Raw genomic sequence first — 14,883 nt, 5'->3', positions numbered from 1 at the left:
CTTAATCGCCATCAATCAAGATTAATGAATTACAAAATGTGCGATTAAGTCAATTTTTTAAAATCTATTGACAGCCCTATACATTTTCTGAAACTGCCACTCGCTGGAGACAGGAACACAGGCGTTGCGCCTGTAGCTGGTGTCCGACCGGGAGGCATTGATCGATCCATCAGGTCAACAAGCTGCCTACTGGTCAGCCTGAAGTAGCACTCGAAGCAGCAGTCATCCACACGCAGTTCCTGGAAGAGTTGGTCAAATTCAGGCGTGAGGAGCCATTGACGATGTTATGTTCCGACGTTTGTGGTACTTCCACAAGAGGAGAAATAGTGCACAGGAAGGCCACGGCGTTCTTTTCTGTGCAAATTAATCAAATGACGAGGTATACCAAAATGTGAAAAATTGTGCAAAATTATTTGGGCTTTGCATTAATCTTCCAGAAACAAATTGCCTCATCAGTACCTCAGAGGATTTGTCTCAACACAAAAAAACAATGTCATGCTTGATGAGGTGGCTGTGTTGTTTACCAGAGGGACATTTTCACACTTTTTAATAATGTCTGATAACACCTTAAACCACATGTGAATTCCAAGTGTTAATAAACACCTTTCAACATCAACACATGATGCAATAATATTCCCTTTGCACGTCTGAGCTCTACCCTCCGATGAGGCAGAACAACAAATCTACTTGTTTGTGAAAACAAACTTACTGATGAAACGTGTGGATGACTACATGACAGTGAGTTAGCGTGCACATTTCTGCCAGCTGAAAAGGCCAAATGGAATGCAGCCTTTATTCATGTACACCTGTGCTTTCCCTGCTGTGACAGTTAAAAGTGCAATTAAAATGGTGTATATTTTATAATAGCAATGACATTATTGTTTATTTCTGAAGTGCTTATAAAAAGCTGTGTTAGAAACACACAGTAGTAGTGTCAGGTACTTCCACTTGCCTTAAATGAGGTCCCATTTAGTTTCATTGAGTTCTCCAGTGATGGGCGAAGGTAGTTTCGAAAGTTACTATGACGTGTCCAAATTAAATCTTGTCCAATTTATATTTGCTGATAAATTTAAATAAACACAGTTGTTTGAAGAAGACGTTTCCAGAGGAATTAAAAATTGATATTTGAGATGGAAGCATCGATGATTTGATCTAAACCATTCCATTGGAGCTCTGGCTACACGTTTAAGGTCACATGCTGGAAGATGAACCTCCGCCCCAGCCATAAGTCGCATTTGCACTGAATCATATTTTCTTCAAACATTGCCCTATTGTTGGATGCATCCATCGTTCCATCAATCTACCTGAAGCTGAAGAGAAGCATCCCAACAGCATGATGCTGCGGTGTGACAGTGTGCTCAGGGGGCGATGGCCAGTGTTGGGTTTCCACAACACACAGCGTTTTGCATTGAGGCCAAAAAGTTCTGGGTTGGGAAGGGTTCCGGGAATAACAAGGTCCGCACAATGAATCACGAGATGACAGTTTTTATTATTTATCATCTGCCAGTTGTCTCCCACTGAGGCGTCGCTCGCTCCTGATGGTTCTCCTACTGGGGTTTTAAGCACAAGCACACCAGTCAGCCTCTGTCTGATTGTGATAGTTCTCACCTGGCGCCGTTCCCCGAGCCGCCTCCCCCCCCTGCAGCCGAGCGGAGACCACGCCCGCCACCACAGTTCCTTTATGGTCTTATCTGACCAGAGCACCTTCTTCCACGTGGCAGCTATGTCTCCCACATCGCTTGTGGCAACCTCTAAACGGAATGTATTAGGGTTCACTTTCAACAGCGGCTTTCTTCTTGCCACACTTCCACTAAGGCCAGGTACGTCAAGCACACGGCTAATGGTTAGGTTGTCCTGTGAACAGATTCTCACACCTCAGCTGTGGAGCTATGCAGCTCCTGCAGGCTCTCGGGTGCTTCTCCTTGTCGGTTTGGGTGGATGACCTTCTGGCATTTTCTTTCCATTGTTGATGATGGAGTTCATGGTGTATTTTCAAAGCTTGAGATGTTTTTAAAACCTAAACCTCCTTCATACTTTAAAAAGTCCAAGGGCTATGATAACTCATGCAAGGCACTGTAGCGTACAGCTTTGTAGCTTTGCTGCTATTGAGAAGACTAGTTAGCTGCCAGAAAATAGGTAGGTTGGCTAAAACTGCAAAAGTCTAGCTATAGAGCAAACAACCAACAGGTGACAATATTGCAGATATGGCTAGTTATGTTTCCAACGATATCCCCAGCACGGTGATCATTATGATCTTCCGGACTTTTGCTTCTAGAGATTTTCTCTAACTGGACGTTGTCACAATTTAGACCCCTGAGTAGAGCGTTTGAATTTCTCTTTGCCTGCTGCTTCTTCCCCATGCCCTGACAAAGTGGATGTGGTATTTCACTTGTGGTGAACATCCCCTACTTTCTATATGCCTCTCGGCCAGCCCCTTCAGCTCCTGGGCATGGCGTCATTTGTAGAAAATGAGAACTGTGGGATGCTTGCATTGTGAGAATAGCAGAGCAAAAATCATTCTTGAAGGACAGGTGGAGATTATAGATATAGATTTCGGGCAGGAAGGGGTGCCTTCAATGTTCCTTTATGGATTGAGTGGTTTGGGAACCACTGCATTAGTGTACGCATCGAGAGGCTGTAATTAAATTAAATGATTCAAATATATTGTTTAGAAAACAAAGTCTCATGTTACTGGTCATTGTTGGGTTGTGGCCATCTGTTGGTGAAGTGGTTCCTGTAGCCTGTCAGACACTAGATGGCCCTGTTGGTTAAGTGATTTACATTCATTTAAATAGAAAAACTGCATGCTTTGACAAATGACACCGCATTTCTGTTGTATAAACACAATAAATTATTTTTACACTCATCTCATACTTTCAACTTATCCCTTTTATGTTTGAGTACTTAACATTTTGTATTTTAATCTTCCTATCAGGTTTAATGTAATTTAGACAAACCTAAACAACGTACTCAGTACAGTACATTTGTACTCAGTGCCCGGTTCAGGTTACAATTTAAATAAGTCAGCGGAAATATAGTTATTTCAAAATGTGAAAAAGAGGATTAGGTTTACAAAAAACAATCAAACTAATTAATGCAAAATAATTAGAATTTTTGAAATAAGCATAATTACTATTTTTCATTATATTTTTGAGCTTTGAGATGTTTGAAGGTCAGCTGGCAGAGAAGAGCTGGGCAGCCGGTACATGCTCGTCCTGATGCCGATCTCTTTAAGCTACAGTTAAATATAAATAAATAAATATTTATACTTATATATATTTATATTAAATATAAGTACTTATTTTTAATGGTTTTTATAGAAGTGATCCAGAACTATAAACTAAACTATTGACTATTTAAATAAAGCAAGTAAACTTGACTTTCCACAAAACCTTTTGAAGAAAACAGCATATTTAAACATCATCAAACTGAACTAAAACATTACAAAATGTGTATTTGTGTTAGTCAGAGTTAAAATAAATGCGTTGTCACTTCTGGATGGAAGTAAATATTGAGGTCTTCACACACTTTATGTCACTTTATAGGCAACTCCAGGAAGCACTATACGTTCTTTGTTCGTGGCACTATAACGGCCTGTTCTTCTTCACATCATCACCACACTTCCTCAAATACTATTTCACATAAGCTTCCAATCAGCAGTTAGTTCAAATGTGTTTACTTGGGATATAGTGTATATATATATATATATATATAAGTGTCTGTTTCTATTAGTGATGGTATAAGATCAATTAGAGTGATTCATCTAAATTGATTTCTCTCATTTACATTTTGCTTTTCTTTAGATTTTTAAAATGTAAAAAAGGACTTTGCCATATTTTGGTCCTCTTGGGTGTCTACAGGAGCATGAAATGTAACTTTTATGGATAACTTTTAGACCTCTTTGTTATTGTTTTGTCCCATCATTAATAACTTTGTTGTAGATTCTAGACGAATTTGATTTTAATGCTGTGTGTATGGAACAAATATGAATTTGGGAAAATATCAAATCCTCTGAATGTCCGAGCCCAAACATCAACACGCCTGGTTTCACCCAGTTTTCCTTTCACACACCGCAAACCAAATTGATTCTCATTTTAATTACGTTGACCCAGACTCCGTCTCTCTTCTTCATTGACAACAAAACCCGCGCAGGCCGGCAGTCTGCCTCTCACGCTGTGAGGATGACACCTCCGTCTCTTTACAGAGGAACTAGTCGAGGATCCACTTTGATGTCACTCCCCCCGCAAAGGAAAGGTCAAAATAATAAATGTAGGCCCAATTGATGGCTTGGCAGGGGGGGCCTGGGGGGTTTCAGTGCTGATTTTTGGACGAGTGCTCCCCTAAAGGCATAATGAATTCATACAGTCGGCCTCGGCCAAAGAGGAAAACAGCATGGGTCCTCTTTCCATGAAAAGGTTGATCTAAGTCTGCAGACGAGCCCGGCTCCTTCTTCCCACTCATTCTTCACACCCATCACGCTCCTCTCCCTCTCTTTCTCAGCACAGGCCTGTCTCACACAATATAAACACACCCATGAAGAAATACTCCAAAATGACATCGCGTCTCTACGACATGTGTGTCACTGCCTTCTCACCTTGACCTGAGATAGGAACTGCATCACCATTGTAATATACTCCTTCTTGCAACAAGAAACCTTTGATTAAAAAAAAAACAGAAATCACTAAATACTTAAAGTTGCTTTGAAGACTCCTCGGGTCACCTGGGTCATGGGATATCTGTCGGTAGGTCAAAGGAAAATGAGCTGCGCCTTGCCTGCTGGCCTTTGATCTGAAGACGTGTGTTTTGTAGAGCACTTTAAGAAGGAGTTTAAATTAAAAGAACTATTCAGATATGATGCTTAAGTTTAAGAGGTGATGCCCGAAAATACAAATTTAGTGTTCACTGGCAAAGTGAAGAATCAACAGTAAGCATGCTTATTATGCAGAATGGAGGGAGTTATAGAATATTTTTACAATCAGCAGAAAAAAATGTTTCATTTAGACTATTGGAAATTTAAAATGTCTGTTCTACAAGTTAATGATATTTGTGAATTTTCTATGTAAATTCAAAATTTGTAAAGTAGCTAAGGCAGCACTTTAGTCATCATATTTAGCAGTGTTATGCAAGCATGCAATATACTTGTGGCTGTAAGCAGAAGCAGAATAAAGTTGCTGGTGTTTGTTTTCTATAAACAGATCATGAATGAAGCTATTATACACATCACAAGTTAAATTGGTGTGTTAATTTAACGCAACCAGTATCTACTATTCATCTATATATGCCTATTTCTTATTCTGTGTTATAGACTTTTATTACATGTGTATAATGCTAATCATAAATGCTAAATACGGGTTCCTTACATGTCCCCAGCGACTAAAGCTATAAAATAATCGTCCTGTATTAAAAATGATGTTTATAGTATAATATGCCTACCTCAAAACTGAACTTAAAACCAGCATCCCTGTACAGCTTCATCACTGAAGTGAACAGACCCACATGCTGCTGTCATGAATCTGGGGTATCTAACTTAAAGGAGCGCTGAGAGGACATTTAAGGAAACTATGTCACTATAGAATTATTATAAAGTCTTCCCTCGTGTCCAACGGACACTCACACAAACCCAGATGTCACAACCTCTCACGGACAGAAATGCAATTTCCCGATCAGCCACAAACCGTGTGAGCCGCGGCGCGGCGCGCATCCACCCAGAAAACAGCGCCGAGTCGCGCGCGCAGTGCCGCCGTGAAACCACGCGTCACCACGGCAACCGGCGTGCACACCGCGTCCCCGTCAGCGGCGTCAGTGAGAGGTCCGGTCCCGTCCGACCGCAGGCGACCAGCGAGCACGGCAAACCCACAGTGAGTGTGCGTTCTCTTCTCTACTCGAATGTGTCCCGGTGCGCCGACGTTTTTCACGCGCCGGTCTGCGGGTAAAAGGAGCCTCGTTTCCCCCCCCCCCCCCCCGCCCCGCAGAGTCCCGGCGGTGCGTGGTTTTTCATCGGCTTTTGGTGCATGAGCGACACGAGCGTCGCGTCTTTAGTCGGGGGTTGTGAGGGCCTCGATCGCCTCTCCTTATGCAAACGGCTGCGGTCCAATACGCATTTAGCTTATTGATTGTCCTCTGGGCTTGTGGGACATTAAATGAAGTCCGCCACGCATTGATCGCTTGTCGGTTACGTGGACACGGTACGAGTGTGACATTTGAGATAATAAACTAGTATAGAAAATGAGTTGTATCAGCCTTGTCTCCCTCGCGCCCTGCTGTATCCTGCTCACACGTCTCTGCAGAGACTTCAGACCAGGCCAGTGAACCCTGAAGAACTCCGGCCATAACCAGCCCACTGTTACCTGTTCATGACACAGCCCGTCCATACCTTCGGAAAGCTGTGTCCTGTCAAATGTATAAATATATGCACGATTGTTTGGCGACAAATTAAACTACAATGACGGATAATGTATTTGTTAATTAAGGGTAAAATGTGCATTTAAAAGATCCAGCCGAACTCTTGGCTCAGTGGTTAACGACAGACACGGGATGACTCATCGAAGCCTCACTTGCCTCCAACTGTGGGGTAGGAACAGATTGTCGTGAGCACAGAAGACCACTTTTAACCACCCACTCACCGAGGACAAGTATGTCTTGAGTATCACTTGAGATCTCTCTTTTCCTCCATTGACAAATGCCGCTCTTTAACTGCTTAGAAATAATATTTTAAGAAAGAAAAACAACTACATTCTACATGTTGTTATGTTTTCCTAATTTAGAGGATTTTCCTTGTTTGCCCCATTCACTGTTTGTATGCTTGGTCTCCTGTAACCAGTTCAAAATCTCAAATGAAAAGAATTGAATTTTGTTTAAGGTTTCAAGGTGTAACGACAACATGCCGTATATTACCTCCTTTATCCGATCATGGCTGTGCCCGGTAGCCTTTGTTAACAGTCCTGTAACTCCTTCATCACACCACTTTCCCTCTGCATCGGGGGTGTCTCCTCCGGTGTTAAAAACTGCAGCTCTTTCCTGCAGAGTGTATCATCGCTGTGAGTCACTGGCGTCACTGTGGCCTGTGGGGCCTTTGGCTGAGGAGAGGTGTTGTGTTGCACTGTGTGAATGAGAAAAGCCGATCCTCACCTCTTGCCTCCACATTTGGATGATTATTTGATCGAGGAGAGAAAATGGAATCATTATTAGAGCAGAGTGTTGTTGGATTTCCACGTTGATTCTGAATATTAAAGATAAGGGTTAGAAGGAAGAGATGGGGCTGATATTTAATGTTATTTATACTCCGTTGATATGAAACACTTGAAAATGTTGAATGCGCAAACAAGAGGAAAGCATCAATGTGAGGATGCAAACACAGAAACCTGATTTCACTTAATTATGCCACAGATCATTCCACTCACATAATACATCAATTATCATGTAAATTTAAACCATACCCTTTGTAGTTTCACATGAGGTTATCTGCATGTCTGTGACTTTTGTCTGCAACCCTGCCTGTGTTTAGCAGGTAAAATGTTTACCAAAATCACCACGTTAGTCCAGCGTGTCAGTCATCTGTGCAGAATCAGAATCCGATCCATTCGCCATGTGTGCTTGTTGATACATGGAATTTAATGAAGAACCACAGTACATAAAATAATAAGGAACATACAAAAGGAATTTCAAAAAGGGAATATAATATTAATATGTGCTAATTAAAACTAAACTCAAAGTACTGAGGCTGATGGGGAATACCATGAGTTTTGTAGAAAATCCAAATATTGAACAAAAATCTTGACGTGACGTTGACGTGTAAACATCCAACACATGCACCAACAGGTCGGCGTTGCCTATCAATCTTATTTCTCGCGATATCAGACATTCTTTAGTTATTCTAGGTTACTCTTTCTGAGGACTATATTGCTTTTGTCCTTGTCGTGTATGCGGCCCTGTTCTGTTCTCCCTCACCACAGTGCCATTGTCATAGCACACAGTTTGAGTCAGTTGGAGCTGTCTGTCCCTGCTCTCCAGGTCTGTCCACGCAATTTTTTAGGCCCCCTGCGTAGCCATGGTGAAGCTGGGCAGCAATCTGTCCGACAAACTGGAGAAGCAGCCGCCAGCGGACGACGGCTTCGATAACATCCCCCTCATCACCCCCCTGGAGGTCAGCCAGCTCCGGCGGCAGTTTGCAGACAAGGTAAGTGTGTGTGTGTGTGTGTGTGTGTGTGTGAGTTTTTGAGTTGTTGTGCCTACCTGCTCATGTTGGTCTTTCTCTAAAATACGGTGATTCAAAAGTAGCAGGCAGACCACAACAAACCTTAGCACACTAAAGAAATAACACATTGAGGAGCGCTGAGGAGAACCTCTGGACAAACTTACCATTCACCTAAGAGGGCTGTTTTAACCTCCTGTTACCTCCCATCACAAGTAAAACCCAGGCATCTGCCCACTTATGCAGGCACCTTTCAAATCCATAATCCCAGAGGAAAGCTCTAGAAATCATATTTTTTGTTGATGAAGCACTTGGTGTTCCACAGACTGGTGAGATGCTGCTGAAACATTTAACATAAACATTTTTAAGGCATTGATTAAACAGGGTTGCTTTTACAAATTATAGTTGTGTATTTTTGGAAGATGGAAAATGTTGCTTTCAGTGGGTCACAACCTGTGCTGAACCCCCGAGGACCACAAAATCCATCCAGGATAATGTGAAACAAATGACAGGGTTTCAAAAAGAGTCACAGCAACAGGACATTGTGTCTGCTTCAGGTCATTGTGAAGACGTTGACACAATATCAGCTGCAGCAGAAGAAGAACAAGCTGTACGCGCCCAACATCAAGAAGCTGAATATCAACTTCTACAGTGACGTTTCAGACAAAGCCAAGGTACACCAACAACTCCACGTCTGTAAATCGCCTTATGTTCCAGACACAAGAATCAACTGTGAATCCAAAACGCGATGAACTACTGGTGCCATCATGTAGCTAAAAATATGTTAACTGAAAATGTGTCCTTTGATGCTGTAGATTTTTCTTCGTCAATCCCACATGGTGTCTGAGTAATCAGTAATCTGAGTAATCAATGGGATTGGGGCAGAGTTTAAAGGGCACTGTTGGATAGCCAGAGCGTCTGTAGAGTCAACTCACATCATTTCATTATTTTCATGTATTGAAGGCACTTGTCGCTGTTGTACGCGTGTGTGAGTGTTAATGTGTGTTGTTGCGCAGATCACAGGTCTGATCCTCATCACTTTGGCTTTCCTGACCAGCCTGCTCCTCCTGCTCATGTACAAAGCCATGTGGTACGACCAACTCACCTGTCCAGGGGGTTTCATTCTTAAGGTACGAAGCATGAGCAACACACACACACACACACATGATGAACTCCCATGCACAGGCATTGAAATGCTGCTTAGCAATTCAATTCTTACTTTATTTTCACTATCCTTGCAGAAAAATGAAATAAATGTAATAAAGTTTGTATCTGCAGACACACGGCATATAGATGAGTAAACGGGGATTCACATGATTCATCTTCCTTCAGTGCAGCAGAACCAACTCATGTGACGGCCTTCGATATCACGCACTTCTTATTCCGTTTCCAGGCCGAAGTAGTTTGTGCGTCGCCCACTCGGAGGCCACCTACACAGCTCACTGCGACAACCTTGAAGGCAACGTGCAGCGAGCCGGGGCTGCCATGCATGTTAGTTAAAGAGCTGCTCTCACATGAGAAATGAGAGAGAGAGAGAGAGAGAGAGAGAGAGGAGGGAGCTAGAGAGCTCGCTTTTTGCTCAGGCAGAGATTGGTGCGCCGGCTTGTGAATCGGCGGGGTCTTTAATTAGGGCCGAGCGTGACTAAACTGTGATTAAAGGCTTAACAGTAAGGGGGGGAAAGGGGGAGGGAGAGGACCTTCCGGCAAGGCTTTTGAAGTTTTTGCCGGTTACAGTTGCTTTCAGCATTTTTTTCTTGCCAACGCGTTGTGGAGGCATTAAAAGAGGAGTGAGGATGGAGGGGAGGCAAAACCACTGCTGTGCTTCTCAGAGGTTCCACTCCTCACTGAGATGGAAGGTCCGCTAGTGGATCCTCGTAGTGAGGTCAACACAACTTAGTGGGCTCTTTTCATATTATAACATTATCAGGAAGGAAGCTCAGTTGGTTTGATTTAACACACTCACCAACAACAAGTCAATTTGAGTGTAGAGACGTTGCACATCTTGGTTTTTCCAAGTGAAGGCTGGTCCTAAATTGAGCTTGCAACCGTGGTGTATTAACACTGTAAACCCAGAAATAGGACTGTTTCAAATTCAACATTAGGTTTCCACTGGTCATCTGGTTATTTCCACCTACCTTTCTTCTTCGTCATCCATGACCTCCTGTGGAGACCTCTATGAATAAACAAACCCTTAGATCTTATTCAGTAGCCCTTTACAACAAGGAACACAACATTTTGTGTAGTTACCAGGGAGCAATTTAGGAACTAACTACTAGCAAACCATTCATGAATGGCCTTTTTTACATTAACTCCTAATCAAATTTTACAAAAGGTACTTAACCAAAATCATTACTTTGTTATTTTCCACCGTATTTCCAATTCCAGACGTTGTGTCCATTGGTTCAATTACAAATTGTTTTCCACCTTATGTAAAGTGTTGCATAACACTCGTGCACTAGTACTCAGTACTAAATCCTAACTTCACGGTTTCATTTCCATTAGTTAAAGAGATTGTGCCTGTGCCACACACTGTATCTGGAACCAACTTGCATGGTGATGACCAGGCAATGGTTCGGTGATAATTATTCAGTATATTGCACAACTTTACTCAACACAAAAAAAAACTGAAGCGCTGAAGACATGAGTTGTGAAAGCTGGAAATGCTTCAGCAACATTGTTCTTGAATCAATGCATGGGTTTTATAAACATGCTTTTTGTTAGATTGAAATCTACTCAAATGTGTTAATCATTCATTCTGTAGTAACCACTAAGTGATATATCTCAGGTACAAACATGTTGTCTTTCTTGACCTGCTGGTACGGACTTATGAGAACATCCTAGCAGTTTATCTCCTTGAAACACACTAGTTTTTGTTTCTCCTCTAACAGGAGAAGCACTGCACCCCAGCAGCTCTGGAGATGTACTACACAGAGCAGCAGGAGGGTCCGGACCCGGGCGTCCGCGGCGGGGCCAACGCCGGGCTGTACGCCGCCCTCAGCCACCTCAACCAGGTCAAGAGGACTGGGCCCGAGCTGCCGTCGCCATGGTTACCAGTCATCAGTGCTCTGAAAGAGGCCGAAGCGGCCAAACAAAGTAGTGAGCAACTGAAAGGAGCGCTCGAGAGAGAGGAGTGACGGGTCCGACAGAAACGCTCCTGTGAAAGGGCAGAGTAGATGCATTTATGATTGTATTTGTTCAGGAATAGAGTTCACTTTCCCTCGTAGTCCATCCAATCAATAATTTATACTGGTGCTCCAAAACCATAAAGGTGTCTGTATAACTACTGAAAATTTAAATCCGCTCTGTAAACCTCATGTTTACTCTACTTCAATCCAATTAAATTCCGTCAATTTTTATATTAGTCTAATACCCAACTTTGTGTGTGTGTGTGTGCGTGTGGTGAGATGTTGTGGTTTGAAGCAGGAATGTCATTAAAGTGTTGAGGAATGTGCCTGACTTTTACAGTGTTACTGAGGCGTGAGTAATCGCCACCATCTGCATTCAGTGTGTGTACACACTGTAAATGCTCACATGCACATGAAAGCATATGTATTGTATGCATGTTTGCGGTTGTGTGCTTGTCCGTGCGTGTGTGTGTGTGTGGTTGTGCGTATTTGTGTGTGCATACTCTGTATGATTTTTGGACCTGTCCACGAGAGTTGGAGGTGTGGGAAGAGAAACAAAGCGACAACTCGAGCTGCAAAGTGAAGATAACACGTTTTTAATGAGATCACAGCGAGTTTCTCCTCATCCCTCCGGCTCTTTATCTTGCTGCCTATTCTGTTAGTTTCTTGGGAGAATGTATGAAGTCGTCAGCAAACATCCTCACACTTTAAGAGAAAGAACTGTAATTGACCTTTTTCCTTATTGGCCTGCAAATGAGATTGTGCATGTGACAATCTGGAGGAGGAAAATTGCAGTTTTGTTAGTTAAAGAGGCTTTGGAAAGGATCAAAGTATTAAAAATATACTGAAAAAGAACAAGCTCTTTGTCATTGTGGATTAATGTGTGCGAAATAAATGAAATTATCTCCATTTTAATATAAACTAATAATGCAATTAGGTTAGCAACATGTAAAATTGGGCTGAAAATATTTTGATGCCACTGTACATCTGTTCATGTGAGGATGTGAGCAACTTACTGTAATTGTGAATACAACTGGCGAGCTTTTAACTTATTACTACAAAATAAATATCTAAAATTTCAATAATGCTGTTTCTAGGTTTTGTTTTTGATGTCTTTTACTGTGAGTATTTTGTAATGCCAGTGTAAATGAACATGTAAGTTTAGCCACAGGTTTGACTCGTTGTATATGAATGTATGAAGTAGAACATGCAGTAGATCAGTGCTCATGATGTATCACCTACAAGCTTCTGTTGTCTTCACACTTTTCTATTTATTTCAGTAACAAATGTACGAAATATTGTGTTTGTAGATCTTGCTTTGTTAAGATCAAGAATTCTTCTCCAATCTTATGTATATCCACTTTTTGGGGGGAATAATTATGGGGCGCATCATCATCCATTCATGCATCAAAAGAAATAACTCACAATTCTACCTAACTTTCTTCTTTGTCACTTTCTCAAATGGTGACGTTTTCGTATCACAACTCGTGTGAGTGTGTGCGATCACAGCCCAGCTTCAGGTGCCCAACATTTGCTTCAGACCCATCTGCTCTGATGTAACCGACAGAACTGAAATGACTGAATTGTTGAGTTCTCTTGTTGTGTTTTGTGTTTTTCAGCCAACAGCAACTAACTAAACTTTTTATTTAGAGTGGAGTCAGCGGAAGGGCGATAAGTAAAAAACGTCTGCGTTGTTACTGGCAATTCAAATAAATCTCAACTAAAGTTTGTGTTGTGCTTTGTACATTTTACCTTTTGAGACTCACTGTAGAACATATTCACTGCTGTGAGCCTGTCTGTATCTCATTTACACTCACATATTTTCACACCATCGCGCAAACCCACGGGTGTGTGGATTGATTCTTGTGTGTGTGCGTGCCATTGAAATGATATGTGTGTTAAGTAAGGTATTTTTCCAAGTGTCTTTGGGTTGCACACATGCTTCCAAGTGTGTGTGTGTGTGAGCCCATGCTTAGCTTGTTAATTAAATATACATTACACACTGCTTAGCCTATATGGTTTTCCCCCCAATGTTACTGGGCGACACACTTAGGCGGTATTGGCCCAGGGCATGGAACTGAAATAAAGTGTTGAAAAAATATTTATTAGGGCATTTACAGATCCCATGCCTGGTCAAAGCATAGCATGTTGTGCCAAAAAAAGTCTGGATTCAGGGCTGGGGGGAAAATCACGTAAAATCAGCCAAGTAGTCACATAAAGGCCGCCAAGCCTCGTTTTCCTGCTTTATTGCATCAACAGATCTGTACAGTAAAATAGCAGGTTGGGTTTTTAATTTGTCCTGACCGCTCGGAGTGCCCTCGTCCTCCTGAGAAGTGTCATTAAGCCGCTCAGAACATCATTTCTGGTCCTATTCACTACCGTGTTTTTTTTAAAATATGCTTATTCCCCTTCTGGCTTAGAGTGAGATAATCAACATCTTGTGCCAGAATATTTACAATTATTGACTGCACAGATATGACAGTGGCATCAGCCTTCTTGTATAATTCCCTGCTAAAAATGGATTAGCATTTTTACCTGAATGTGGAATGCCGTTAAAAGTACTTTTTTGCTTTTTATCAATTTACTTACAACCTAGAAATAGGAGAGCTCTGAAAGTTGCTGAAGTTTGTCATGACACATCATGAATGCAGTGTTGAAACAGGTGAGGAGACACATTGTTAGATGTTGGAGTGAGTGTGACTTTATAAATAATGTGTTGGCAGAAGCAATATACATTGTGGTAGTTTAATTTGCATGCTTTTGAAAGGACACACGCAATCATTTTTTTTTCCCCATTCACCATGGCGGCAAACAACAAGGATAAAGAATACACGCATTTTGTTTGCAATGACACTAATGTGCAGCAATTATATTTTAACAGCAGCGTGTGGGTGACCCCACTCTGCACTGCCCCCATTCAGCACGAGTATTACCTCATTCGTCCACATTCGTCTGCATGTGTGACCGACATGGTCCATGTTAATAACAATCCCGCTGCCTTTCCGGGCAAGACCTGTGCTGTGTAACGTTCAATCGCCAGAATAGACAAGGCATCACGCCTTCAAAGATGAAGCCCGATCCGCTCAGCTCTAAACTATAAACAAGGTCAATGATTAATCACAATTAATCGTCTCTGCTTCAACCGGCGGGAGTGTGAAGCCATGAAATGCAGTGGGGGTCCAATAATTCCCCAAGTAGGCGCTTTAGTGGGTTTTTCAGTGTAACAGAATGTAATTAAGTTTGATGAATAGCAAGAGAGAAAGAAAAGAAGCAAAAAGCAGACAGCAGAAAGATGGAAGGAAAAGCAGAAGAAAAGATGAACAAGAGAGAAATGGCAGAAGAGAGGGGGCCAGGCCTGGGAAGAGGAGGCGGGGGGTAAGGGTTTCAGTAGAAGAGGAGGCGGTGGAGGCCAAGAGGCCTGGAGGTGGTGGTGGTGGAGGAGGAGGAGGAGGCAGAGGAGGGTGAATCCACGCTGACCCCTGTGTCTGTGTGTGTTGTTGTGTGTCTCAGTGGGTTTCCTCTGCCCTGGCGCCAGCTGGAAATGCCTCCACTAAGCAGAGGCAGTGC

At 42.3% G+C, this 14,883-nt stretch overlaps 1 protein-coding gene across 3 annotated transcripts; it reads left to right on the top strand.

Annotated features, from left to right (window-relative positions):
• The first annotated feature begins 1,706 nt into the window (after window positions 1-1,706).
• On the top strand, window positions 1,707-13,044 carry caly (calcyon neuron-specific vesicular protein). Of its 3 annotated transcripts, none has more exons than XM_037472736.2 (5): window positions 1,707-1,820; window positions 8,011-8,176; window positions 8,749-8,865; window positions 9,208-9,321; window positions 11,080-13,044. In XM_037472736.2, the coding sequence occupies exons 2-5, from the start codon at window positions 8,048-8,050 to the stop codon at window positions 11,323-11,325; spliced, it is 606 nt and encodes a 201-aa protein (XP_037328633.2). In that variant the 5' UTR covers window positions 1,707-1,820; window positions 8,011-8,047; the 3' UTR covers window positions 11,326-13,044. The 3 variants fall into 3 exon arrangements, with proteins under 3 accessions (XP_037328633.2, XP_037328635.2, XP_037328632.2); XM_037472738.2 differs by lacking the exon at window positions 1,707-1,820 and adding an exon at window positions 5,631-5,864; XM_037472735.2 differs by lacking the exon at window positions 1,707-1,820 and adding an exon at window positions 5,634-5,858.
• Window positions 13,045-14,883: the final 1,839 nt, after the last annotated feature.

Source organism: Pungitius pungitius, chromosome 9 (genome assembly GCF_949316345.1).
Source record: "Pungitius pungitius chromosome 9, fPunPun2.1, whole genome shotgun sequence".
NCBI classification, from domain to species: Eukaryota; Metazoa; Chordata; class Actinopteri; order Perciformes; family Gasterosteidae; genus Pungitius; species Pungitius pungitius.
This window is presented reverse-complemented; position numbering and strand designations above follow the sequence as displayed.

What these genes read in the sequence shown, in the direction of transcription:
- caly (XM_037472736.2), top strand. Translation starts at nt 8,048, where the DNA reads ATGGTGAAGCTGGGCAGCAATCTGTCCGACAAACTGGAGAAGCAGCCG. An exon ending in GGCGGCAGTTTGCAGACAAG is followed by an intron (nt 8,177 to 8,748) that starts GTAAGTGTGTGT and finishes TGTCTGCTTCAG; the next exon opens with GTCATTGTGAAGACGTTGAC. An exon ending in ACGTTTCAGACAAAGCCAAG is followed by an intron (nt 8,866 to 9,207) that starts GTACACCAACAA and finishes GTTGTTGCGCAG; the next exon opens with ATCACAGGTCTGATCCTCAT.